At 39.1% G+C, this 26046-nt stretch overlaps 1 protein-coding gene across 2 annotated transcripts in view; it reads left to right on the top strand.

Annotated features, from left to right (window-relative positions):
* The window catches only part of NBAS (NBAS subunit of NRZ tethering complex), a 341832-nt gene that overhangs the window by 182066 nt on the left and 133720 nt on the right, over positions 1 to 26046 (top strand). For both annotated transcript variants that reach the window (XM_082672572.1, XM_082672571.1), the window contains 5 exons: positions 902 to 1059; positions 2075 to 2164; positions 12589 to 12756; positions 15617 to 15730; positions 16049 to 16172. In XM_082672572.1, the coding sequence (XP_082528698.1) occupies positions 902 to 1059; positions 2075 to 2164; positions 12589 to 12756; positions 15617 to 15730; positions 16049 to 16172 (654 nt within the window). The remainder of the gene's footprint in view (positions 1 to 901; positions 1060 to 2074; positions 2165 to 12588; positions 12757 to 15616; positions 15731 to 16048; positions 16173 to 26046) is intronic.

Raw genomic sequence — 26046 nt, 5'->3', positions numbered from 1 at the left:
ACTAGTTTCCCGAAAGAACTGTGTTCTGTAATATTAACCTAGTGATTTTGCAACATTAGGTTCAGAATAATTATGGTATTCTGGATAATCATTGTTGTCTTAATTTATTACTGCTTACTTGGAGAGCTTTGTAATAATTTTATTCCTATAAGGATGGTACCTGTAATTTTGACCAATTTTGACTCTGTATATTTAGAAAAAAGGCCTGCTTTCTAACTGGAATGCCTTCAAATAAGAATAAAAGTGCATTTTAAGAATTCACAGTATAAGCTTGCATAGGATAAAACTCTGCTGGTTTCAGGGGCTGACTGAATTTTTGGCACTGTCCTTGGATCTCTATCTTTATAAAGTGAATGATTCTGTGTAGCTCTCTATAATAATTTCTCTTTATCTAGGCTTTGCAGTGTATAAATACAGCTTTTAAATACAGGTTGTTTTTAAATAAAGATTGTTCAGTTCTTCTAACAACCTAATGAAGGAGGAATTATTATTATTATTGTTTTTTAGTGGTGAAGGATGTGTGACACTTGGAACTTTCTCAAGCTCACACAAGTACTTGAACCATACCCTCAAGTCTTTCTGAATTCAGATACCCGGTCTTTTACTCAACATCAAAGCTCAGTAGATTATTTGTAGCCTTGTCAGGGAATCTAAAATTTAACATAGTTTATCAGAAGAATTTGTCTGGAGCAGCACTGAACTTTCTAGACAATGAACTCACCTAATCTTTCTTTTCTAGTTTCAGATCCTTATGTGCTTCTGCTTATATAATAATGTGCATCACTAATGACTGACTTTGCTTTGGTAACGTAAGACCTAAGCAGAAAGCCGTTTCTCATGTTAGATTAAAGATTTTTTCTTGTAGTGAAAATCAGTTTGTTTTTTCTTGCCCTTTTTCCAGGTTATTCTAAAAGTTGGGATGTTTGTAGCCAGTTAGGACAATCAGAAGGTTACCAGGACTTGGCCACTCGTCAAGAGCTCGTGGCTTTTGCTTTGACACATTGCCCTGCTAGCAGCATTGAAGTTCTTCTGGCTGCCAGCAGCTCTCTGAAGACAGAAGTAAGTGTTCCCAATAAAGTCAGTGCTCCCGAACTGTATGAAGTATATTTTGTTGAGTCTGTGGGTTTGGGATTTGTGCTCTTTCTTTTTCAGCAATATGAAAATTTTAATTTATGGAAAAAAATAGTCTGTCACTTCTATGAAAAGGGACTCGAAGATATTAGGATATAAACTAGTGTTGTTGGCTTTATTACAGTAAAGAAGAAAGGGTACAGGTATGAGAAAAAAAGAAAGTATATTAGGAAATAAATTATTGAATATAATGGGGAAAGTTAGTGCTGTGAAGAATAAAACATGTAAGAAGTGGTCCTGTACAATATACTTGAAACCATGTGAGTTAAAACCAGTGATGGTACCATCCCCTTAGAAGTCCTTTGGAAATGGCAGGATATGGGCTTTGGCTAGAGAGAAGCTGAATTTCCTAAAATTCACAGGCTAAATCTGTGTCAGGGAGGATGGTGCTCTGGTATGGAAATACGGTACTGTTAAATATGTGAAGAGGGCTTCCCTGGTGGCGCAGTGGTTGAGAGTCCGCCTGCCGATGCAGAGGACACGGGTTCGTGCCCTGGTCTGGGAAGATCCCACATGCCGCGGGGCGGCTGGGCCCGTGAGCCATGGCCGCTGAGCCTGCGCGTCCGGAGCCTGTGCTCCGCAACGGGAGAGGCCACAGCAGTGAGAGGCCCGCGTACCGCAAAAAAAAAAAAAAAAAATATATATATATATATATATATATATATATATATATATATATATGTGAAGAGATTCTGGAAATCACATTTTCATCTCATGGTCATTTATTACATTGTATATCAGGTTTTTCACACTTGATTCTCATCCTGAAACTGTGGTTGCATCCTTGTGAAGGTGTTCATGAAGTCCCACAGCAAGCCTGTTACCACAAAGTAGTCATTAGGAAATAGTGTTTTTGGTTTTTTTTCCTCAAAAGAATACTTTTTAAATTTAAAGCCTACATTGTAAAATGAGGCAAATTTAAAAACAGTTGTTCTTTTTTCAGATTCTTTATCAAAGAGTGAATTTCCAAATCCATCCAGAAGGAGGAGAGACTATCAGTGTGTCACCATTGATGAGTAAAGTGCTACAAGAGGTGAGTCAGGGTGAGAGGGGGCAGAGTGAAAGGTGGTTGTGAGAGGAATGAAACAGTCACCCTACTGTGTGTGTGTGTGTGTGTGTGTGTGTGTGTGTGTGAAGACTGTTCTTTTAAACTTTTTTTTTGTGTGAAATATAACATATAGAAAAATACACAAAACAAAGATGTCCAAGTATCATAAAGTATCATAAAGAAAACATCCATGAAACCATCACACACATGAAGAAATAGCTCACGACAGGCCTTCCACAGGTCCCCTTCACGCCCTTCTAATCTCTCTCCTTCCAGAGATCCTGACTCATCCCAATAACTAGATCCATGTGTGTTTTGTTCTTGTTTTAAAACAACTTTAAAACCTATCACACCCCTCCCAGTATGATAGTTTAATTTTACCTGTTTTTGTACTTTATGGAAATAGTTACACTCAACATTGTGTCTGTGAGATCCGTCCATGCTATTATATGTGTTGTAGTTGACTCATTGTTACTGCTGTATAGAAATTTATCGCTATATGCATATATTCCAGTTTATCCTTTCTAATGTTGACTGACATTGGTTTGTTTTCCGTTTTGGTTACTAAAAATAATGCTGCGTCATCATTCTGTGCGTGTTTCTAGTGCACACGTGCAGACCTTTCTCTCTGACATGGACCTACCTAGCGCTGGAAGTCTGCGTTATTAGATAAATGTGTACGTTCAACCTCAGTCGATAATCCCAAATAAGTTTCTAAAGGGGTTTTCCCGTTGCACTCTCAACAGCAGTGTCTGGGTTGCCGTTTGCTCCAGTCCAGCACTTGTCACGGGTGGTTTTCTCAGTTTTACCAGTTCTCTTAAGTGTTCAGCGATAGCTTTTTGTGATTTGATTTGCATTTTCCTGATTACTAATGAGATGGGCTTATCTCAGGAGAGGTCCTCTTTAGTGAGGTTCCTATTCAGTTCTCTTGTCCATTTTAATTGAATTTTAATCCCTTTTCCCTTTCCTCATTGAAATTCTTATGAATAAAATTTGTCTGGACCCATTAAGCATGTATGAGTCTCAGGAGAGTTCACCCTGGGAGAGGAAGGAGGAAGCATGTACTCACTGAGACCTCCCTCTTGTGGGTCAGCCTTTGCTCTATGGAATTTAACTTTTTATGACTATTTGTAGCAACATAGGATTGGCACTTTTTTAGGTCAAAGACAGTAGCTATTTCTAATATTCTAACTAGATAAATTTAGAGGTGATAATCCTCTTTATAGATTGGTTCCCACAGGATTCCTTTAAATGGTAAGCTTCACTTTCAAAGTGTAGAATGTCATTCATTTTTCTAGTAACTATTTTGGAAGACATCTGTTGTGATAAGTGAGCTACACTTAATCCCCTTTTTTTTGTCTTTGTGTTTTTTGTTTGTTTGTTTGCCTTATATTTCCATACATTGATTTTATTTTTAATTTTTAAATTTTTTTGAGATATAGTTGATGTACAATATTATGTAATATAAGGCAAAAAATAGTGATTCACAATTTTTAAAGGTTATACTCTATTTATAGTTATTATTAAATATTGGCTATACTCCCAGTGCTATACAGTATATCTTTGTAGCTTATTTTATACCTAATAGTTAGTACCTCTTAATCCATTACCTCTATATTCCCCTCCCTCTGCTCTCTCCTCACTCATAACCACTAGTTTTTTCTCTATACCTGTGAGTCTGTTTCCTTTTTTTATATTTATTAGTTTGTTGTATTTTTTAGATTCCACATATAAGTGATATCATGCAGTATTTGTCCTTCTCTGACTTATTTCATTTAGCATAATGCCCTCCAAGTCCATCCATGTTGTTGCAAATGGCAGAATTCCATTCCTTTTTATGACTGAGTAGTATCCATTGTGTGTGTGTGTGTGTAGGTGTACACACCACATCTTCTTTATAAATTGGCTGTATTCATCTTGCTGAACTCATCTGTAGTTGTATACTGTGTAGTTACTTTTAGAACTCTGGTACAAAGCTTCAATTGTGGAATTTATTAATAGAGTTAAGGAATAGTTAGCTTTGCCTACAGTGGAATATGTACAATTAGTTGATTTCCATAATTCTTTCTTTTATACTAAAATTCAGTTTGACAAACATTTATTGAATACACATGTGTATCCCCAGTTCAGTGCTAAGTGATCTCAGGATCTCAAAGAAGTTTGTAATGTGATTTTTGGCCCTTAAGGGTTTTTCTCCTATTCCTCCTGTAGTGATGACTCCAGGAGAGCACTGACCAATAGAATTTTCTACAGTGAGGGAAATATTCTGTATCTCCACCGTCCAGTGTGGTAGCCACTAGTCACATGTAGCTATTGAGTACATGGAATAAAGGTCGTGCAACTAAGGAATCAAATTTTAAATTTTGTTTGATTTTATTTATGTTAATTTTACTAGCCACACAGGCTACTGGGTACCAGATTGGACATCACAGTTCTAGAAGGTGAGATATTCAGAGGAGGATTGTGTTCTGTAGTCAACACTGCAGATACTTTTTTTGGTTACTGTTGTTACACTGTCTTTGAAGGGAAGTCATAGCATTTTCCAGGGGCCTGGAGTGGTATAGGTGTATTTTGTCCTTTGGCTGTTTTGACTTGTTGTATTCATTAGTTTCTGTTCGGTTTTCTCTTACTGGATATGAAAGCACGTTAAATTCTATGGTGTTTTCTCCATGGGATTCAAAACAGTTCTTATATTGGGGAGTTGGCAAATTTTACTATTTTTCAAGGTCCAATGGAAGACCTGCTTTTCATGAGATCTTTATCCCCATTTTTGTACCTTTTGAACCTCTGATCCTTCCCCACTTGTTCAGCCGTATCACCCACTGTCTCCACAGCCTCCTCTCTTTTCATGCCTTCCAAACACGTGCTGTGTTCCAGTCACGCTGAAGTTACCCCGTTCTCTGAGTAGGCGCTCTCGCAGCTTTGGTGTTTTCTAGGGCTCTTTGCCTGTCCTGCCCTTCTTGTCTTGTGCTCTTGTCATCTTCCTGCCCTCCTGATCCCATCTAAGCTGTCGTTTTCTTAATCAAGCTTTCCTTGAGTCCCCATTGTTCCCTCTCCCGTATCCCCCAAGCATCTCGCATCATCGTATCAGCACGTGTGTGGTATGGTTTGGTCTGTGCGGCAACTGGAAGCATGTCATTTACCTTTGTGCTCTCTCCATGGACTGCTTGTCACAGAGTGACTGCCTCGTAAATGTTTAGTAAAGCTAATTTGGAAACTCCCACTGCAAAAAGATTAGTGTGTGGTAAAAATAAATTAGAAAGTAGATTTTAGCCTAAAAATATAGGGAATTTCCAGTTTAACTCATACGTGTGTGCTCTGGTTGCTATTGAGGTCCTGTTGTATTTTGGCCACTGTAAGGGGGAGTATCATTTCTCTGTTTAGTAGAGAATTGCACCATTTTTTGCTGAGTTCAGCTCCATAAGCTTATTCTGAATCCCCGTCCTTCTTTATAGAATCCATGAAAAGCCTTTTGTGGCTTTTGGGTTTCCTATTTTCTGCTTCTCTGATGAATTAGAAAGTGTCAGCCCGGCCCCTTGGTAGCCTCTTTGGAGTAGAGCCTGCTGTGTCACCAAAAGTGGGCACATACTGCTCCATTAAGATTTCTTCAGTAAATGTAGGAGACCGCCAGCAGTCCTCCACAGGATCCATTTAGCGAGGAAAAGGAATTCTTCCAAAATGATTGTCTGTTTTGGTCTTTTTTTTTTTTTTTTTTTTTTTAGCTCCTTAAAAGCTTTCCGGTCTTCCTTTTTCCTCTTCCAACAAGCTGTAATAGATCTAGGTCTCATGAAGTGCTAATCCAAGCCCTCAGTGAACACATGATGGCTTTGATTCATGAAGCACGTTTCAGAATATTATAGCTACTATTATTAGATTGAACTGCAGTGCTTAGCCGTAAGATGCCGTGTGTTACACATTAACAGTAGATGTAATAACCACGTTAAATTATAACTCATAAATGAGAGCTGACTGTATATGTAATCTGCTTAATGCCCAAGACTTTCATTACTCAGTTGTGAAAATAATGATTTTTACTTAAGTATCCAAGCAAAGAAAAGATGTTAAGTGCTGTTCTGTTGCATTTGCATTAGTACAAGTGGAGCATACAAGTTCTAAGGTGTTGGCTGTTGTCCCGGTGAACAAGATATTTGCTTTTAAATAGAACAAAGTACATAATTTGTGAATAACTCCCAAATCAAAGATTTCTAGTTTCTTGTTAATGTTGGTCATTATGTTTTTTTTAGGTGTAACAGTATTCCACCACTTAGAGTGTATTAACATTTTGTTTAGTTAGCATTAGTTACATCACGTAGCCAATAGTGTTTTCCCCAGATAAATCTAATCAGAGTTGGAAATGCTTAATATACAAGGTTCCCATTACAAAGTCATTTTCACTGTGGGAATTCTTGTTATGAGCATCTTAAGTGGCTACAGATTTATACAAGTGGACTAATTAATGTTTAGAATTGAGGCATGGGCTAAGCATACAGCTATTTTGAATTTATAAATGGTTTATTTAGAAATACTGAAATAAAAACAAGCAAATGACAGTTGTATTTCAGTACCACGGACAACCCTTTCTTTTCCCCTTCAGCAGTTGATGGACGGTTAAGTTGTTTGCACCCTTTAGCTATCATGAATAATGCTGCTGTGAACACCGGTATACAAGTCTTTGTATGGAAATATGTTTTGATTTCTCACGTAGGTATCTGGGAGTGGAACTGAAGGATTGTATGGTGTGTATGTGTTAAATATTGGAAGAAATTGCCAAATTGTTTTCCAAAGTGGCTGCACCAGGAAGTATTAAGGTTCCAGTTTCTTCATATCCTTGCTAACATTCTTGACTGGCTTTTTGCTTAAAGCAACTCTTGTAGGCGTGTGTGGTATCTCATTATCATTTTGATATGTGTTTCCAAATAACATGATAATGAGCATATTTTCATGTGCTTATTGGCCATTTCTGTACCTTCTTTGGTGAAATGGCTATAAATACATTCCCCATTTTTTAACTGTGTTATTTGTCATCTCCTTACTAAGTCGTAAGAGTTTTTGCTGTCGTTTTTAAACTCTTGGATACAAGCTGTTGGACGTGTGATTTGAAAATATTTTTCTCTCAGTGTGTGATTTGACTTTTTACTTTAACGGTGACTTCTGACTTTCTTAACGGTGATTTTTGAAGTGCAAAAGCTTTTAATATTGCTGAAGTCCAGTTTATTAACATTTTCTTTTATTGCTTGTGCTTTTGGTGTTGTATCTAAGAAATCTGTGCCTAACTTAAGGTTGTGAAGATTTACTCCTGTGCTTTTTCCTAAGAGTTTTATAGTTTTAGCTTTTATATTTATTGATAAATAAGTAATAATGAACCACTTTTTGTATGAGATCAAAGTATAGGCTTGAGGAATATCCAACATACAGAAAGATGAGTTAGAACTTTACCTCATATCATAAACAAAAATGGACTTGATCGCATCATATTTGTTTTTTCTTTTATGTGACATCTTGTTCTTTCTTAAAGGATTTTCAATCTTATATTGCAAAAGGTACACGTTAATATTATGAAGTTTAACATGATTTCCTCTGAAGTGGATTTTTGTTAAAATTATTGCCTTAGTAATTTTCATTTTTCCAGATGTTTTGAAATTTTGGTTTGCAAGCTTATTTTGAGCCCTACCATTCAGTTTAATTTTTTTTCTTTTTTTTGGCCATGCACCGTGGCATGTGAGATCTTAGTTCCCTGACCAGAGATTGAACCCGTGTCCCCCTGCAGTGGAATCAATGAGTCTTAACCACTGGACCACCAGGGAAGTCCTCATTCAGTTTAATCTTTATTTCCCTAGACCCTCCTTAAGGATTCTGTAGTTTTGTGGTTTCCTCCTATCTAATCTCTTGGTGCTTCAGTCCAGAACCACATCCTAGAGTAGCTTTTCACTTGGGACTCCCTCCCCCTGTACTAGTGAGGGTGTGAGAAATACAGACATGGAGCCAGTGATGGTTTTGCCCAGTTCCTTTGGGCTCTGATTCAAGTTCTCTGCCTCCATCGGCCCACAGCCTCATGAAATAAATATAAATGCATAACCCCAGGCAGTGAGCCAGGATGAAGTTCTCCGTCTTACAGGGAATCCTTCTAATTTCCAGTTCTTCTCTGAGGAGGAGGGCCTGGCGGCCATTGCCAGCATCTGAATTTTGAGCCCCCAAGTGCTGAACTCTATAAAGTTGAGTGTCTTTTGCCTCTTCTTTCTATTATTCTCAGTATTTTGGAGCATGGTGAACATATTGCAACATAATTCATGACTCCATCTTGACTGGAATGTGTAATGTTTTCTTTAATTACAAATATAGTACAGGCTTCTATTTTAACAATCCGCTTATAGGGATTGTTAGGAATTCAGATAATATAGGAGTTCAGATAATCAGTATAATCTGGCATACTTTATTTCTTGAAAGTAGAAAAAAAAAGGTTTGTGAAACACTTATGAAAAAATACTGACATTTGTTAATTTTTGATAAGACGTACATGAATATTTGTGGTAACTTTGGTCTTTCTGATTTTTTTGAAATATAAAAATAATCAATAATACATTGATATGTAAGCTCTCTTTCTTCTCTCTCAGTTCTTTCTCTCTCCCCATTCTATGTATCCCACTGCTCAGAGGTAAACATTTTAAAGTTTATATATATCTTTCCAGACTTTCTCTGAGCATAGACAGATTTTCTGTATAGCTCTCCTCTGTCTCCTGGAGGACTATTATTTTATTTTTTAAACTAAAATGGATTTGTACTGCATATATTATTTTGAAGCTTGCTTTTTTTCATATAATGATATGTGTCACGGACATCTGCCCTCGTCATTGCATATAGACCATTTATGTCATGGTGTAACAGTGGTCACTGGATATGTATGTACCATAATTTATTTATCTTTTCCTTTGCTTTTCAACTTTTGGATTGTGCCCAGTTTTCCTTTATTTTGGACTGAACTGCACTGAGCATTTTATGTACACATCTTTGCATATTCATGCTAGTATTGCCCTGGGATAAAATGGGAGAAATGGGCTCCTGAGAGAGACAGTTTCCTGTTTCTTGTGGTCTGTCCTCCATAACTTTGTGTAAGTGCTGATTAAAAAATTGGGCATGGAAAAAGAAAATAAAAATATACTCCATATACCTCTGTTTTTCCTAACTACAGTTCTCTTCATCTGGATCCAAGAATGATAGAAGATTCAAAAAGGATTCAGTCCCTAAAGCCCCTGAAATAGTGTGTCAAATTTGGTGTGTTAGTATATGTCTGTTTGTGGCTTTGTGTGTTCATGTATGTACACATGCATGTGCATTCAGTTTTCTGGGGAAAGCAGTTATAGCTTTCATTAGAAATGTATAGGGGGCTGTGACTCCCAAAGATGAGAACGTCTAAATTGTAGCCTGGCCTGTTAATTAGCAGATGAACTGAAGCAGAGTCAGACTTTAGAGTGATTTACAACACGGGGTATTTTTCTGCTGCTTCTTCTCATAAATAGTTCCAGAAGCAGTATCACCAGTAATAAGGGTTGCATTCTTAATATTTCGAATTCAGGATGGAATTTGCTGTAAGTAAGTGTTAGGTGCAGGGAAGTACTTTGGATTATTTGCAGATATGCTGGAGTAGAGACGGTAGGGGCTGAGCTGAGTTTGAACTCTATTTGGGATCCTTACCTAGGTTATGGGTACCACCAGCTCAGTTCTCAGTTGGCAAACAGGTTTCCCAGAAATTAACCCTCAAATTACCAGATACCAGAGAGAGCAGCTCCTAAATAGATTACTATAGTAATTGATCAACGAGAATTGTTTCTGTAAGCCACGCTTGATGTATGGAACTGTCCTTGTTCTTGTGAACCTGTTTGGTTATGTTGTCTATTGTAGGACTTGAAAACTATTATTAGTGCTTAGGAGGTTAACCTTGGAGCTGTGTAACACTTGACATTAATGAGATTCCATGTTAAATTTTATGCTGGGAGTTGTTGACTTGGTTTGGGGGATTGATCTATTTCTGCTTATACACTGTAAATTAATTAGCAGTGTGCAACTATGAATATAAAAACTGCCAGTAGTAATCATTTCAGGAGTAAATTTTGCCTAACCTCTTTTTGCTTTCCCTATTACATGGAGTTGAAAGAAAACTGCTTTCCTCATTAATGCCTCTGGTTACACTATAATCTTGGTAGACTGCCCCCAAATTAAATGCTTCTTCTGCAGTCTAAATGAGCCTTTTATTTTATTTTCTCTTTTATAATTCTTATAAGGGAGGAATCTCTCACAGAAAATCCTTTTATCATGTACATTTCTGTGCATTGGAATTTCATTTATCTTCTGAAACAAACTTTTCAGTTTCCATGTTTAAAACTTTCCGTCTTGAGTTAGCCAATCCATGAACAGAGTAAATTTTAGGTTTATTTTATGAAATGGAATAATTGTTTTATAGCCTGCTGTGTCACCAGAAGTGGTCATGGGAAACAGAGGTTTAAAAAAATTTTTTTAATTGAGATACACTCGACATACATTATTGTGTAAGTTTAAGGTGTGTAATACATTGATTTGATATATTAATATTGCAGTATAGTTGCCATTGTAGCATTAGCTGACACCTCTGTTGCATCACATAACTATCATTTCTTCTAGTGCTGGAACACAATTCTTTTTCATGTTAAAAAATTAGAAAATCTTTTGAGAAAACTTAACCAACAGCAAAGTAGGTAAACTGTAAGTATTGGTTAATACAGCTTAAATACATTAGCGGTAAGAATAAAATTCAAATGCTTTTCTAGAAATTATTAAGGATCCTAACATGATATAGTCATTTGCTTTTGCTGCTATAATATATTACTATAATTTAGCAGCTGTAAAACAATGCACATTGATTCCTTATCATTTCCATAGGACAGAAAGCGGGCAGGCTTGGGTGGGTTTCTGCTTAGAGTCTCAGCCAAAATCAAGGTGCCGGCAGGGCCGTGTTGTTTTCTGGAGGCTCTAGAGGAGAATTTGTTTCCATGCTCATTCATGTTGTTGACAGAATTTCATTCCTTGTGTTTGTAAGACTGAGGTCCTCATTGCCTTGCTGTCTGTTTGCTGAAGTTTCTTCTCAGCTTCTAGATGCTTCTTGCATTCTTTAGCTTATGGCTCCCTCGCTCCATCTTCAACGCCAGCAATGACGGGTTGAATCCCCTCATGCTTCACATCTGTCCTGCCTCTTCCCCCCATGGCATCTCTGTGACCCTAGCTGGGAAAGGTTCTCTGCCTTAAAGGCTCACGTGATTAGGTTAGTTCCACTCAGATAATTCAAGATTATCTCTTCACCTCAAGGTCTGTGTTCTTAATCATATCTGCAGAGGCCCTTTGCCATGTAATGTAATATACTTGCAGGTTCCAGGGATTAGGATATAGACATTTTTGGGGGGCCATAATTCTACCAACCAGATATAGCAACTGTCAGGTTGGTCTAAAATGGTGAATTTGCCCTAAGTGTTTGTGTGATGATGTCTTGGTAATTATTGAGTGATTACATGATTTATCATTTTTTATTACTTAAATAACATATTAATGAATGATGTGGTATAAACCTAAATAGCCAAATTAAACTATTCTTCTATTATTGACAAGAAAGCTATTTAAATTGCAAGACTAGACCTTAATTTTTCTTTCCTTTAACTGGGATACGACAGAAAAAATAAGTAGGAATAGACAGATACTAAACCAAAAACTTGGCTTTTGTAGAACAAATTTATCTTTCTTTGATCAAAAGCAGATGTAGTTGCTGTCATTTCTGTTTAAACAGATGTTAATGTGTTGGCATTTTTCTCCACATGGAATCTCTTGGGTTAGTAAATGGAGAGTTCGAATTTTAGCTGATTGCTTCAAGATTGGCAGGAGGTTCCACATTATAAACCTTTTAAATACTAATAATGATCCACTTGTTTACGTGATAAACAAAATACCTTTCCACATTTAAGGGTGGATCATCTGAATCTTCTAAGTTTGTCTGGGTCACGGTAGCATTGTTCAAATGAATATTTCTTAATTAATCTAAATAATAAATACTTTAACATGTCTTGTCAAAGAAACAAGCATGAGTATCTCATTGGAGGATATTATATTGGTAAAAAAATGATGAACCCATTCTTTGCCTTATAAATATTTCTTTGACTAATGCACTAAGATGTATTTTCCTTTACTGAACTTTCTTTTGTAAATGATTCGAGGAGGTACAATGTGCTAATAGTGCTTTTGTTTCACATTTTTTTGTTACTGGCAAAGATGGATTTGTAGATCTATTTGTCTTCATGTCTGATAATTTTAAGTAGTCACATTATCACTCTCTGCTCTGTTCTTGTGACTTCCCACGTTTTTGCTCTTGCCGTTTTCTTTTTTTTTTAACATAGGATGAAGAAAGTGTCCCAGGCAGCAACTCAGCTGACCTGTTCCGCTGGACCACTGCTACCACCATGAAAGTCCTTTCCAACACCACGACCACCACCAGGGCTGTGCTGCAGGCCGTCAGCGATGGGCAGTGGTGGAAGAAGTCATTGACTTACCTTCGACCCCTTCAAGTAAGCAATGCATCTTGATTTTTTAATTCAATTGGTGTGGTTTATATCAGTTCATTAGCATGCTCTTCAGTTGGTTTCACTGTTGTTACAGCTTTATCTTCTTTGGATTATTAAAATAATCTCTTAAGAAATCTAGGCCTCGCATCAGATAGGGAATGAGTAATTGATTTTATGGAATGTAATATACTACCATACGATATTTGCAAAAGACAGCAATACGGATTTAAGTACGGTTTGGTTTATATGTCAGAATTGAAGTTTACTGGGATGAAAAGGAAAATGATGTTTATCAAGGCTCTCTCTCTTTTGCTATTTTTCTATAGGCCAGTAGTGGAAGAGAAGTGCTAGGAGCCAGCCTGGGGGCTGTCTTAGTTCTCTCGAGCTGCTGTAACAAAAATATTGTAGACTGGGTGGTTTAAGCAGCAGACAGTTATTTCTCACAGTTCTGGAAACTGGGGAGTCCAAGATCAAGGCGCTGGCAGATTTAGTATTTGATGCAGGCCTGCTTCCTGGTTCATAGACCGCCATCTATTTGCTGTGTCCTCACACGGCAAAAGGGGTGAGGGACTTCTCTGGAGTCTCTTTTATAAGGGCATTAATCTCATTCCCAAGGGTTCTGCCATCGTGACCGAATCGCCTACCAAAGGCCCCACCTCTTAATACTATTACACTGGGGTTAGGATTTCAACATATGAATTTGGGGCGGGGGGCACAAACATTCAGTCTTTAGTAGGGCCTTTAGGTAAAGAGAATGGTTTAACCGATTCTTTCACGTATTCTGCAAGTAGAGGTCAAGACAAGCAGTAGAACAGTTGAGTTTGTTTTCTGTGACATCTTAACCCACTGTGTCCCTGCTGTCTTCTCTGCATTCTCACACTGCCATCCATCCTTTAATCTCTCACTGGAAAACTAAGAGGAAAAAGAAACGTGCCTTTTTATAAATGCACCCTGAACATTTGAGTATCTTATTTATTAATTAATTCTGCAAATACAGGCATTTTCCATGTGTCAGATAATGTGCTCATCACTGGGAAAAGAGTGGGGAAATCCTTCAGTCTAATTCCCTTCCCTTGTGTAACCTGTATCCCAGTGGAGGAGACAAAGAAACCAACCGATAGCAATATTTGTATAATAATGAAATGGCAGGTGGTAATGAGTACTATGAAGATAACATTAAGCAAGGTAAGGGAATAGTGAGTGATACCCGGGGGAGTGAAGTTCTGATTAGGGAAGTTAGTTTCTCAGAAGAGGAATCACTCTGAGCAGAAAGCTGATTGAGCCAAGTAGGGCAAGTACGTTTTGAAGGAATGTGCTTGACATCTTTGCAGACAGAAAGGAGGCCAAAGTAAGGGGGAGCAGAGTGATGAGTGGGGAGAATGGTAGGAGATGAGATCAGAGAGGTGGTGAAGAGGCCCACCATGCAAAGCCTTCCATAGACTGCGATAAGGACTACACGTTTTATTCTCAGCAGCACGGAGAGCTGTTGGAAAATTCAGACAATGCTGTTGTGTGATCCAACTTTACTTTTCATAAGTCTATTTAACTTCTGTGTAGAGAGCCATCAGTAGTGAGTCAGGAGTGAAGCAAAAAGATGGATCTCTCTTCCAGGACTCCAGGTGAGAGATGTTGGTGGTTTGGATTAGGGTAGCCATGAAGGAAGTGGGAAGTGTTTGGTTGAGGGATGTATTTTGTGGACCTGATGATGGTCTGAATGTGGGATATGCAGGAAAGAGAACTAAGGATGATCGCCCAGAAGAAACCACTTACTGACATGCAGTGGGCTTGACTTTGGGTTAAGTCTGTGCATCTCTCTTCGTTTCATGTATCACACTGGATTATGGTTAGGGTTACTTTTCTGTCTCACCTGTTGGGGTGTTTTGAGGGTCTATGTCTCAGATGAGGTGTTGGATACTGTGCCTAATGTATAGTTTCTAGTAAGTGTCAGTTGTAACTTTTAACATCATTTGCAGCAGGACCTTGGTTGTTTCCAGAGGCTATGCTTGGCCTAAAGTAAGTGCTCAATAAACTTTGGAGGAATGGGTGAATATCTTCTACTTGGCTTTCCAATAAGGGGCTCTTTACAATCTATTTGAGGAGAGCAAAACATAAAGACAGTTAACCATGGTAGGGATACTATAATACTGCTAATGAGGAATACTGATGACCAGTCTTATGAAGGCATCTGTGTGGGTTGTAGTTGTGGACGAGGTGGGAGTGATGCAGGGGGCCCAGTCGTACCTTGTCTCCATCTGGTGCGGTTTCAGCAGGTGCGGTCTGAGGTGGGCCTGGAAGGAGAGGTGGGCAGTCAGCATGGACCATTACCCTCATAATGGAAGAAGGGCATAGTGGCCGGTAGGATGCATAAAGTAGATGGTTTAGTTGGTGTGGAGAGTTAGTCTTTAAAGCTAATTAACATTTAATAAGTTTGAATGTTATTCTCTGCAGTTGAGATTGAATACTGTTGACTGCGTCATTCAGAGCTACTGAAGGATTTGGGAGCAAGGGAACAGTATGCACAGAATGATGTTCTGGAAAGGTTATTCTGACTGTTGTATAGAATGTTGGCCATGTGTGTAACACCGATTGCTTCGATGTTTCTGATTCAGTGATATCAAAGTGACCAGGAAAATCAAAAGGCCCTTCAGGGTAAGGTTGAAGTGCTGCGCTTAGAATATGGTGATTATTCTCACATTCTCCGCGGGATATCGGTGTCACTCTGACACTCTCTCTTTGGATCACACATGCACATTGATGCGTTTCTCCTGAAATCTGTTTGTTCTGTCTTCCTTCCCTTCCTCCTCCACCTCCCCTCCCAGGTCTCTTTCTTTTTATCCAGTGTTCTTCACTTTGTTCTATTTAGGGACAAGAATTTGGTGGTGCTTATCGAATTGGAACCAGAGCCAATGAAGGCCTAGAAAAACAAGGCTGTCATCCTTTTTACGAATCTGTCATCTCCAATCCCTTTGTTGTAGAGGTAAGGTACAGTGTGCCTAAGAACACGGATTTAGCTGTCATGGTGTTGCGGGCATTTTACAATGAACAAAACTTACAATTTTCCTGAAAATATACTTCTTTTGCTTTGTTCTTACTCATGTTGTTCATTGGTTTTATGTGATTTGTTTCATATACAACATGTTATGAGACTAAAATCTATTTATAATTTTACATAAAATAACGTGCTTCAGTAATTCAAGTTACCAGAAGATAAAATTCCTGTCATTATGTTTTCTAAGAATATCTTTATAGAGAAAAAGACACCCTACCAAATGGTGTAACTGCTTCTTTTGTCTAGTCTGAAGTGACCTATGGCACCTATCAGCATGTCCCGGTAGAAAGCTTTGCAGAAGTATTGCTGAGAACTGGGAAACTGGCAGAGACTAAAACTGAAGGAGAAGAAGTATTTCCAACAACGGAAGGTATGAAAGAAGGTTCTAGTTCCCCGACAGTGTGTAACTTATATTAGGAGAATAATAGATGAGACTGTATAAATGAATGAGGGTTGGGAAAAACAATAACATTTTCAGTAATTTTGAATGGCTTAACTTGACACCATCATTTATACATCTATTTATTCATTGATTAAAATCATTTATGGAGTATCTACTCTTTTCTGGATACTTACCAATTGAGGATTTAAAAGGTAAATAAGATATAATTCCTACCTTAAGGTTGCTAATTATGTAAAGTGATTCTTATAGTGAATGATATAAAGTGCTCAATAAATATTTCCTTTTTTCCTGCTTTTATGGATTAGTTAAGAATGTTTAAGTGCTTGTTTCATGGAATGTAGTTGTATATTTCATCTTAAGACTTTTCTGCATGGTGACATATCTTTCCATGTGAAATTTTTTGAAAAGAATGAAATGTATGCAAGTTTACCAAAGACAACTTGCCATTTGTACTTTTTTCCTCTTTAGCCTCCTTCTTTTCAAGGTTCCAGGGTAATTGTCTTGACTTTTTTTGTTTTTTTTCAATTTTCCCTCTCTCTCTGCTCTACCATCCTTAGTGGTACCTCAGGGTTTAAAGGCTACTGGGGCTCGAGCTATCTTGTCTATATTCCAGGCATCAGTAAGGAGGAAAGCGGGGTGGGAAAACCAGTTTTCTTGGTAGTCCTGTCCAGGACTTCCACTTACCTATTGCTGGCTACATCTAACTACCAGTGAGCCTGGATGATGCTGTCTCTTAATGGAGCACATTGCTGTGTGGAATAAAACTTGGGGAAATGTGTGTGGGGAATAGAACTGCCATGTTCCCAGAAACCTGATGCTATAACTTATTTTTATTTTTTAATTTTATTTATTTATTTATTTATTTTGCGATACGCGGGCCTCTCACTGTTGCGGCCTCTCCCGTTGCGGAGCTCAGGCTCAGCGGCCATGGCTCACGGGCCCAGCATCTTCGTGGCATGTGGGATCTTCCCGGACCGGGGCATGAACCCGTGTCCCCTGCATCGGCAGGCAGACTCTCAACCACCGCGCCACTAGGGAAGCCCGAAGACACTATTTTTATCTTCAGTGGGCTTGCAGTCAAGTGAGGAGACAAATTTATGTGTAAGCGCTAAGACAGGCAAACACAAGAGGCATTGGGATGACAGACGTATGACCGCTGAGTGAAGAGGGCGTGTGAAGAGGCTTCCTGGAGCGGGTGGTATTTGACCTGAGTTTTGAAGGATGAATAAGAGTATAGTACATGAAAAAGGGGGGAATTTGAGAGGGAGCTGTGTTAGGAGAGGCAGAAGGGGGATATTTTAGGTAGAGGGAAGAAGATGCACAGAAGCAAAGAAGATAGGCATCATGATTTTTCAGGGATTTGTGTGTTACTCTAATACCCGGAGAGGAGAGACAGTGTGGGCAACCAGTGAAGAAACGAGGCAGCAGTTGGCTGGAAGGAACACGGGTGCTGAGTTAAACATTTTAAGTGAACCTGCTACTGAATGCTATGGGGGTTTCAAGCAGAAGAATATTATTCTGTTTCCTTATCTGTACAGTGGGCATAACGGCCTGTATGTTCCACCTCTGGATTGTTGCTCTTTAGTGGTGATGATGGGGCCCCGTCTGCGCACCTTTTCCTAAAGGCTAGTCCTGCCCTGCACTGACTTCCTTGCCATTGGCCATCTCGTACTTCAGTCCATCCAATTATGATTTCACCTTGTTTTCAAGGCCTGCTGCCATAGCTCTCCGTGCTGGTTGCACATTCGAATCACTTAGGGTATTTTTAAGAAATACCGAAGCCTGGGATCCAATGTAGACCATTTATTTCAGAATCCCTGAAGTGGGGTCCAAACACATCAGATATCTTTTACAGTTCCTCAGGTGATTCAGTTGTGAAACAATGGTTAAGACCCTTTGGATGTTTCACGAAAGATAACAGATTCTTTCCAACCGTCATATGTCTGTTCTTCAAACTCTGACACACCTGCTTCCTGGCAGCCTGGAGAAAGCCACCTGTATCTTTTATGTCTGTGTCTGGTCTTTTCAGCTTAAGGGTCATATCCTGAGTGCTATATCTATTTCTAACACTTTTACCAGGGTTTTCTATATGATAGGTGCAAAATCAGTGTCTCTTCACAATGGTGAGACTAGGTACAGTACGTGCGTGACAGTTATTGGGACAGGAATTGAGACTATGCTTTTGGTGAATCTGAATCCAAGTGCCCAGAGATGTGTGTTCTATTCTTAGTACTGTAGTGTCTGTGAGATTTTAGTGGGATTTTAGGGATTTTCTTTCTGCCCCAGTGTTTCTTCAAATTGTCCTTTTTGACAGATTTTAATATCCCATCATGGGAAAGAACCCAAGTTCATTAAAATATTTTTAAAAAATTTTTTTTCTAATATTGTTGAATAGGAAAAACATTTCAGAGTACCTACTGTGTATATTAAGAATGGAACTTTTTAAATATAGAGGTGATTTTAATATAAATCATCCCTTTAATTTACATTTGGGTTTATGAAATTATGAAGCATTTTCATAAACTCTCACATTTGATATCTCCTTTTCTTTTGCAGATAAACAGGCAACTTTATTATAAAGTAGGTACAAATAAAATGTGATCTTATAGGTCTGATACATTAGAATACTAGATGTTTCATTTTTTTTTTAAAGTACATTTAGATATTTATTCCTAACCCTTGAAATTTATAATAAGTCAGTCAACAGACTATGGCCATACCCTTCCCTGCATGCCTTTTGTTGCATCTGTTAAATGGCATTCTGAGTTGAATGAACCTGACATGTGTGGTGTATCTCTTTTTATTCACTTCCAATTTTATTGAAATATAATTGACATATATAGCACTGTATGAATTTAAGGTGTACAGTGTAATGATCTGACTTACATACGTCATGAAATGATTATCAAAATAAGTTTAGTGAACACTCATCATCTCATATAGATAGGAAATAAAGGAAAAATAAAAAAAATATTTTTCCTTGTGATGAGAACTCTTAGGATTTACCCTCTTAATAACTTTCCTATGTAATATACAGCAGTGTTGATTATATTAATCATGTTGTACATTGCATTCCTAGTACTTATGTATAAGGGGAAGTTTGTACTGCTTTTTAACCCGTTTCATCTAATTCTCTGTCCCGCTACCCACCGCCTCTGGTAACCACAAATCTGATCTCTTTTTCTATGAGTTTGCTTGTTTTTGAAGTATAATTGACCTACAACACTGTCAGTTCCCGGTATACAGCATAGTGATTTGATACTCCTGTATATTACAAAATGATCAACATGTTTGATTTCTCTTGATAATGCTAATATATTTGAGACAGATATCTCTGGCTATTTTATAATATCAAATATTTGTCAGAAAGTCAGCAGATTTGATGAATGATATAGGTTAAATGACCCAAATTAAAAATCGTAAAAATGGGACTCCTGACTTTGGTTCAGAAGTAGGTCACGGTACAAATTAAACTTCCCAACATGAGCTGCGTTTTCAGGATTTTTTAATAAAGTTGATGAAAAGGTTTTTATGGAGACTAGCTGAAGAAAACTGATCATTATTTATTTAGCTAAATGAATGATTTAATGGCTAATGATTTCCAAATCAATAATATGGGCAGCCTTCCTCTGTGAATTTAGTTCTGGAATTAAATTTATAATAGAGTGCTTTCCAGAGGCACTTCCTTTGCAGACAATTAGTGCTTGAAGGCTTAAGACGTAGCTTTCATCTGATTTTGGCTGTATAACTTGTTTAGAAAATGCATTGTATTCAAGGTTAGAGAATAAGCACTGCAAATTAAATTCATGCACACTGCTAAATGTAGGGCAGGCCTTTTTTGGGGAAAAGAAAAAAAAAACTTAAATGGCAATGTAAAATCACTGTGACCCAGTCTGTGGCCAGCCTGACATCTGGTGGGTCCCAGTGAAAGCCCGTGGGATCTGGTCTACTTCAGATCCTCATTGATCATTTTGTCCTGCGTCGCATCAGATGGCTCACAGATTCAGACTCTGAGAAGCTTCCCGTACGTGGGGGCTTGATTTCCACTTTGCAAGAATAATTGAGCCTCAGTGAGGGCTCCTGGGAAAGTTCGGGTGGTGTGAAGTGTGGGCAGTTATCGTGTCTCTCCCCACTCCCTTCCCCACTGGTCCCTCCACCATCAGTTTCCTTCAACAATTCGGTTATTAGTCAGGAGGGGTTCTGGGTTGTAGGGATTGATGAGCTGTGATCTGGCTGTGGAGAAGAAAGATGTCACCAGATGACTTCAACAGTTGTGTTAAGGATTAGGGAAGAGATATGATCCCTTCCCTTTCAACCTGGGGACGTAGGGGACTGTGGTGTACCCGATGCCAGTGATTGTGGTCTTTCTAGTCTTGGAGCAGTGGGGAGGTCATGGGCTTTGTGTGGCCGGAACCTCAGCTGCCTTAGTGCTGGAGATGAGGCGTGTGTACACTTGTCTACAAGGATCTTTCAGGAAACCCCATTTGGGAAAAAAAATGACTGACGGGGAGCTTGAGCATTTGGCACTGTTTTCAGAGAGGAGTTTTTTCTCTTTTCTTCCCCAAATATTTTATTAAGGGAATTTTCAAATGCGCAGAAAAGTGGAGAAAATTCTACAGCGAACTCCCATATACTTCTCCACCTAGATTCTACAGCGAACATTTTACTACACTTGCTCTAGTCCGTCCACCAACTCCAGCTGCTTTGCTGGCATGTTTCAAAGTTGTCGGCATCATTACACTTCACCCCTTGACACTGCGCTGTGCATATCTTTAACTAGAGTCAGCACTTCTTACTTTTTTGTGAGATAACATCTACAAACAATGAAATACAAAAATCTTAAGTGTAGACATAAGGTTGGTGAGTTTTGACAAGTGCAGCACCTGTGTAACCCTGACTCCTCTCAAGATACGGAACATTTCTATCACCCCAGAAAATTGATGCCTCTTTCCTGAAAACACCCACCCCACACTCCCAGTCAGGTGACAAATGTTTGGATTTTCCCCGCTGTAGATCAGTTTTGACTGTTCTAGAATTCATTCAGTGGAATCATACAGGATGTGTTCTTTTGTGTAAAACTTGAGGTTTATCTGCATCTATCAGTAGGTTTTTATTTTCTTTCTTCTCTTTTTTTGTTTTTACAAAGCTGTTTTTTTTTTAATTTATTTATTTTATTTATTTATTTTTGGCTGCGTTGGGTCTTCGTTGCTGCATGGGGGCTTTCTCTAGTTGCGGCGAGCAGGGGCTACTCTTCGTTGCGGTGCGTGGGCTTCTCATTGTGGTGGCTTCTCTTGTTGTGGAGCACGGGCTCTAGGTGCGTGGGCTTCAGTAGTTGTGGCTCATGGGCTCAGTAGTTGTGGCTCGTGGGCTCCAGAGCGCAGGCTCAGTAGTTGTGGCGCACGGGCTTAGTTGCTCCGCGGCATGTGGGATCTTCCCAGACCAGGGCTCGAACCTGTGTCCACTGCATTGGCAGGCGGATTCTTAACCACTGCGCCACCAAGGAAGCCCTTTTTTTTGGTTTTTAAATGACTGAGAAGTATTCCATTGTATGAATATACCACAGTTTACCCATTCTTCTGTTAAGGGACGTGAAGGCTTTTTCCAGTTGATGGTTATTATGAAAAAGCTGCTGTGAACTCTTGTACAGTGTTTTTGTGGACCTGTGTTTTTACTTCTCTGGGATAACTATCTAAGGGTAGACTTGCTGGGCCAAAGATTATGGATTTGTTTAGTTTTATAAGAAACTATCAGACCTCTCTTACTTGTCAGCGGTTGTGGTTTTTCTGGGCTCTGGTTCTTTAAGACTTCAGGTTCTCTATCCAAATTTTACCTGCCTGGCAAGGAACAGACAGGAGCTTGCCCTCAGGATAGAAACTGTAAAAATGGGAAATCACCGGTGCCATGTCATGTTTCCAAATGGCATCTACCCTCCAGTCTCTGTCTGCTTTCAGTGCCTCTCCAGTGCCTTCCGATACTTGCCTTTTGTGCTTTATCTAGAGTTTATAGTCTTCATCTGCACAAGGACTGTACCAGTAACAGAACCCAATCACAGAAGAATTTACATAGAATTTATTCTGTATTTCGCTGGAGTTCATCCTATGACAGTAGGGCAAAAGTCTGAGTCGTAGTTCCCCAGAGAAGGGAAATAGGCCAGGTGCCTTTCTCTTAGGATTAATCCTGAGGAGTCAATTCATATGAGTGAAGGCTTACCCTGTGGAGTGGATTTTGGACTTACCCCAACCTTAAGGGATCTTCATCTTGTGTAGTTAAAATAGATGTCAAGAAGCCTCTTGAGAAATGGGCCAAATGGACATTCACGTGGGTGAGTTGTGCCAGCTAAGTAGCAGTCCTGGTCGAGTTGCTGCAGTGAGGACTTGGCTTAAAGTGAGAATTTGAAAAACACGTGGCAATTCGGCAACAGCTATGAAAGTTATGGCTGCGGGTATTGTTTAACCTAATAATTCTGCTTCTAGGAATTTATCCTGTGAATTCACACACATGAAAAACATGGCATATGTTCATTGCTTGCAATAGCATAATATTGTCGACAGCCTGGTACATATTAACAAGAAGAGATATCTAATTTTGTATGTCTTGTTTCCTGTCTGTATTAGTCAGCTTGGGCTGCCATAACAAAATACCATAGACCAAGTGGCTTAAACAACAGAAATTTAGTCTCACAGTTTGGAGACTGGAAATCAGGGTGCCAGCGTTTTTGGGTTCTGGTAGTGATCTCTTCCTGGCTAGCACATGGCTGTCTTCTCACTGTGTCTTTACATCAGGACGGGGGGGGGGGGGCGGGGGAGGGAGGGAGTGGGGAGAAAGAGTAGAGTGTTTACAAGTGAACTCTGATGTCTCCTCTTATAAGGGCACTAACCCCATCATGAGGATCCCACTCCTCGTGACCTCATCTAACCCTAATTACTTCCCAAAGGCCCCATCTCCAAATACCCTCATGTTGAGGGCTGGGGCTTCAACATATAAATTTGGGAGAATCACAAATATTTGGTTCATAACACTGTCTTTACAGATTAACTGCCTTTCTGAGTTTAGGTGATTTACATAGCTTTCCAAGCCTATGTAAAAACAAGTTAATACTGCATTCTTTGCAGAGCTTTTTGTGGCACTTAGAGCTAATTTATACAAAGCATCTATCTTATATCTGGCTCATCAAAGCAGATTTTTTTTTAAATAGTTATTTTCATTTTATGATAATAATAACTATTATTATTGTTATATAGAGGAATGGCATGAGCACTTTCTTTATAGAGAGTTTGCATTATAGGTCATTTGAATGTCAGATTAATTTGGCTGGGGTATAGGGTAGAGATAATATCAGTTAAAACCGTAAGTTATGGCTGGCCCATATTTATGAAGGCCTTGAGTGCTAAATAAGAAATCTAGCTTTCCTTCTTTAGGGAATGGGAAACCATTGAAGGTAGCGGGGGGGGGGGCGGGGAGAGAGAGAGAGAGAGAGAGAGAGAGAGTGTGTGTGTGTGTGTGTGTGTGTGTGTGTGTGTGTGTGTGTGTGTGTGTGTGTGTGTGTGTGTGTGTGTGTGTTTTCAGCTGGCGAGAGACATGATTACACAGTACTTAATGAACATTCCTATAAAATTAGTATGAAACTACTATTTTAAGGATGGATTGGAAGGAGAAAGACTGAAGGCATCAGGTAGAGTTGGGGGGTTATTGAAAGAGTCCAGGTTTTGAACACTGACAATCTAGAGTTTGTGGCAGTGAAAATAGAAAGTATGTGTGAAAGAGTTCTTTAGAAATAATTCAGCAGGACTTGATGACTACCTGAATGTTGGGAGCGGAGAAGAGAGTAAAGTCCAAGATGACTCTGTGTCTCACTGGGAGAATAGTGTACTATTTTTAGAAATATGAGAATTACTGGGTACAGGACGATCAATTGGAAGAAATTGTGCAGTAAGTCAGTGGTGGGTCTTAGCTTTGATCCCGTAACTTTCTGGTTCTGAAGATGGTTTCCCTCCTGCTGTATCATTCTGCCTGATTTTGTTTGCCAGGGATTCATTGTACATTTATAGATGTTTTACTTGTTGTTCTGATATGTACCCAGAGTCTGGTTTTATTCAGGTGTGGGCAGACGCCCAGACATGAAAATGATTGTCATGAAGGAAGAAGTTTATACTCACCAATCCCTAGAAACAGAAGACACAGCAAGCCACCTGGGCCACATGGGGAGGCACTCAGGTCACCTGGAGGCAGAAGGCATGAGGCCAGAGTATGGGTTTTCCAGGGAAGGAACAGGAGAGGTGTGGTAGGCACGCTTGAGCAAGCTTACGATGGAGAGTTTGAATAACCTGCTGGACTCTGGGCTATGGGATGGTCTCTGGCTGACCGGCGCCTGGCCCTGAGGTGATCAGGGTGAGGCAGTATTGCCTCTGTAGTGTAAAAGCCAGAGAGAGAGGGGGTGGTTCAGAGAATTGGCTCTGAACTGGTTGGTCTGTAGATCAAAGGCGTGCTCACCGGGAAACCGTCTGCTCTACCTGCCAATTGACTAGCTAGCCCTGGGAGGGCAGTCTCACCAGGATCGTCAAGACCCCCCCAGTGTCAAAGCATTATAAAATGCAGAAAAGTTTGAAATGATGAACACATTTGTATATATGAAATAAAACCCATGTGGTTATTATTCACTTGGAGCAAATATTTGTATTTCAAAGTGATTATTTTCACTGCTTGGTGAAAATTAACAGTGATGATTCTTTGGACTCCTCTGAGGGTGATTTTTGTCATTACTTTTAGCTCATGGAAATTAACTATTTCTTTTCTCTTTTGCCTGCTGAAAGCTTTGTATTCAGTGATATATGTTCAAGAAATGCTAGTGACCATCTTGTGAGTTGTAGCTGTGAATTAATGTAACTCTTTAAAAAATAAACCTGCTGGAACTTACGTATTCAGATGGAGATTCTCTCTCTCAAAGGTATCTTCTGGGAACTATGCATTTGTTCCAGCCATGCTGTCATGGCTCTTTTTTGTTGTTTTTGTTTTTTGTTGGGTTGTTTTCCTTTTGGAATTTCCTTCAGGGTCTGTAGCATATGCTTAGGAATATCTTCAGTGGTACCATATTTCTTCATCCCTTGAGGGTGCTTTGGTTTTTGGAAATAACCAAATGCACATTAAATGGAGTGAAAGATTGAGTTGATGGCAGGATTTAAAAAGAAAAAAAAAAAAGTCTGCCGGGAAGATAGTCAGTCATGGGACTGATTTTCCCAGGCAGGCTTCAGACTGGCCCTAACCAACCACAGCTCTGAGAGGGAGAGGGGTGGTCCTCTACTAGCTGGAGCATCAGCCACTCACTTGAAATAAGGGCTCCTGAGCTCTGAAGAGACAGGGCTGTTTTTTGATGAGTGGGTTTAGATATACTTGTTTGAAAATCGGCCTCTTTTGTGCATAAGGAAGGGAAGTACCTGAAGAGAATAAAAACGGGGGTGGAAAAAAACTAAAAAAGGTTGCAGTTGTAGGTCATCTTATAAGAAAAGCAACAAAGAAAGAAAATTAATAGGGAAGAATTATTAGTATGTGAAACTATTGGAATTTGTTTTTTCTCCCGCGGACAGCTGGGCAGGTGTTAAATGGTAAAGTACATAAGGCAAACATAAGCCAAAATGGCAGCCCTGGGCTTGTGTGTGTGTTTCTATGTGTGTTTGTATGGTGTGCAATTTCTAGACTCTAGGTAAATCTTTCTCAAAAGTACAGGGTTTTCAGCAGACTAAACTTACATGCTTTTTCTTCCTTCATCTTCTGTTGTCCAAAATGTACAACTTAAGTCCTTCATCCTTCGGTTTTGATAGTGTTCTAGAATACATTCGGCGATTTT

This window comes from Grampus griseus, assembly GCF_964374135.1.
Source record: "Grampus griseus genome assembly, chromosome: 15".
Taxonomy (NCBI): Eukaryota; Metazoa; Chordata; class Mammalia; order Artiodactyla; family Delphinidae; genus Grampus; species Grampus griseus.
This window is presented reverse-complemented; position numbering and strand designations above follow the sequence as displayed.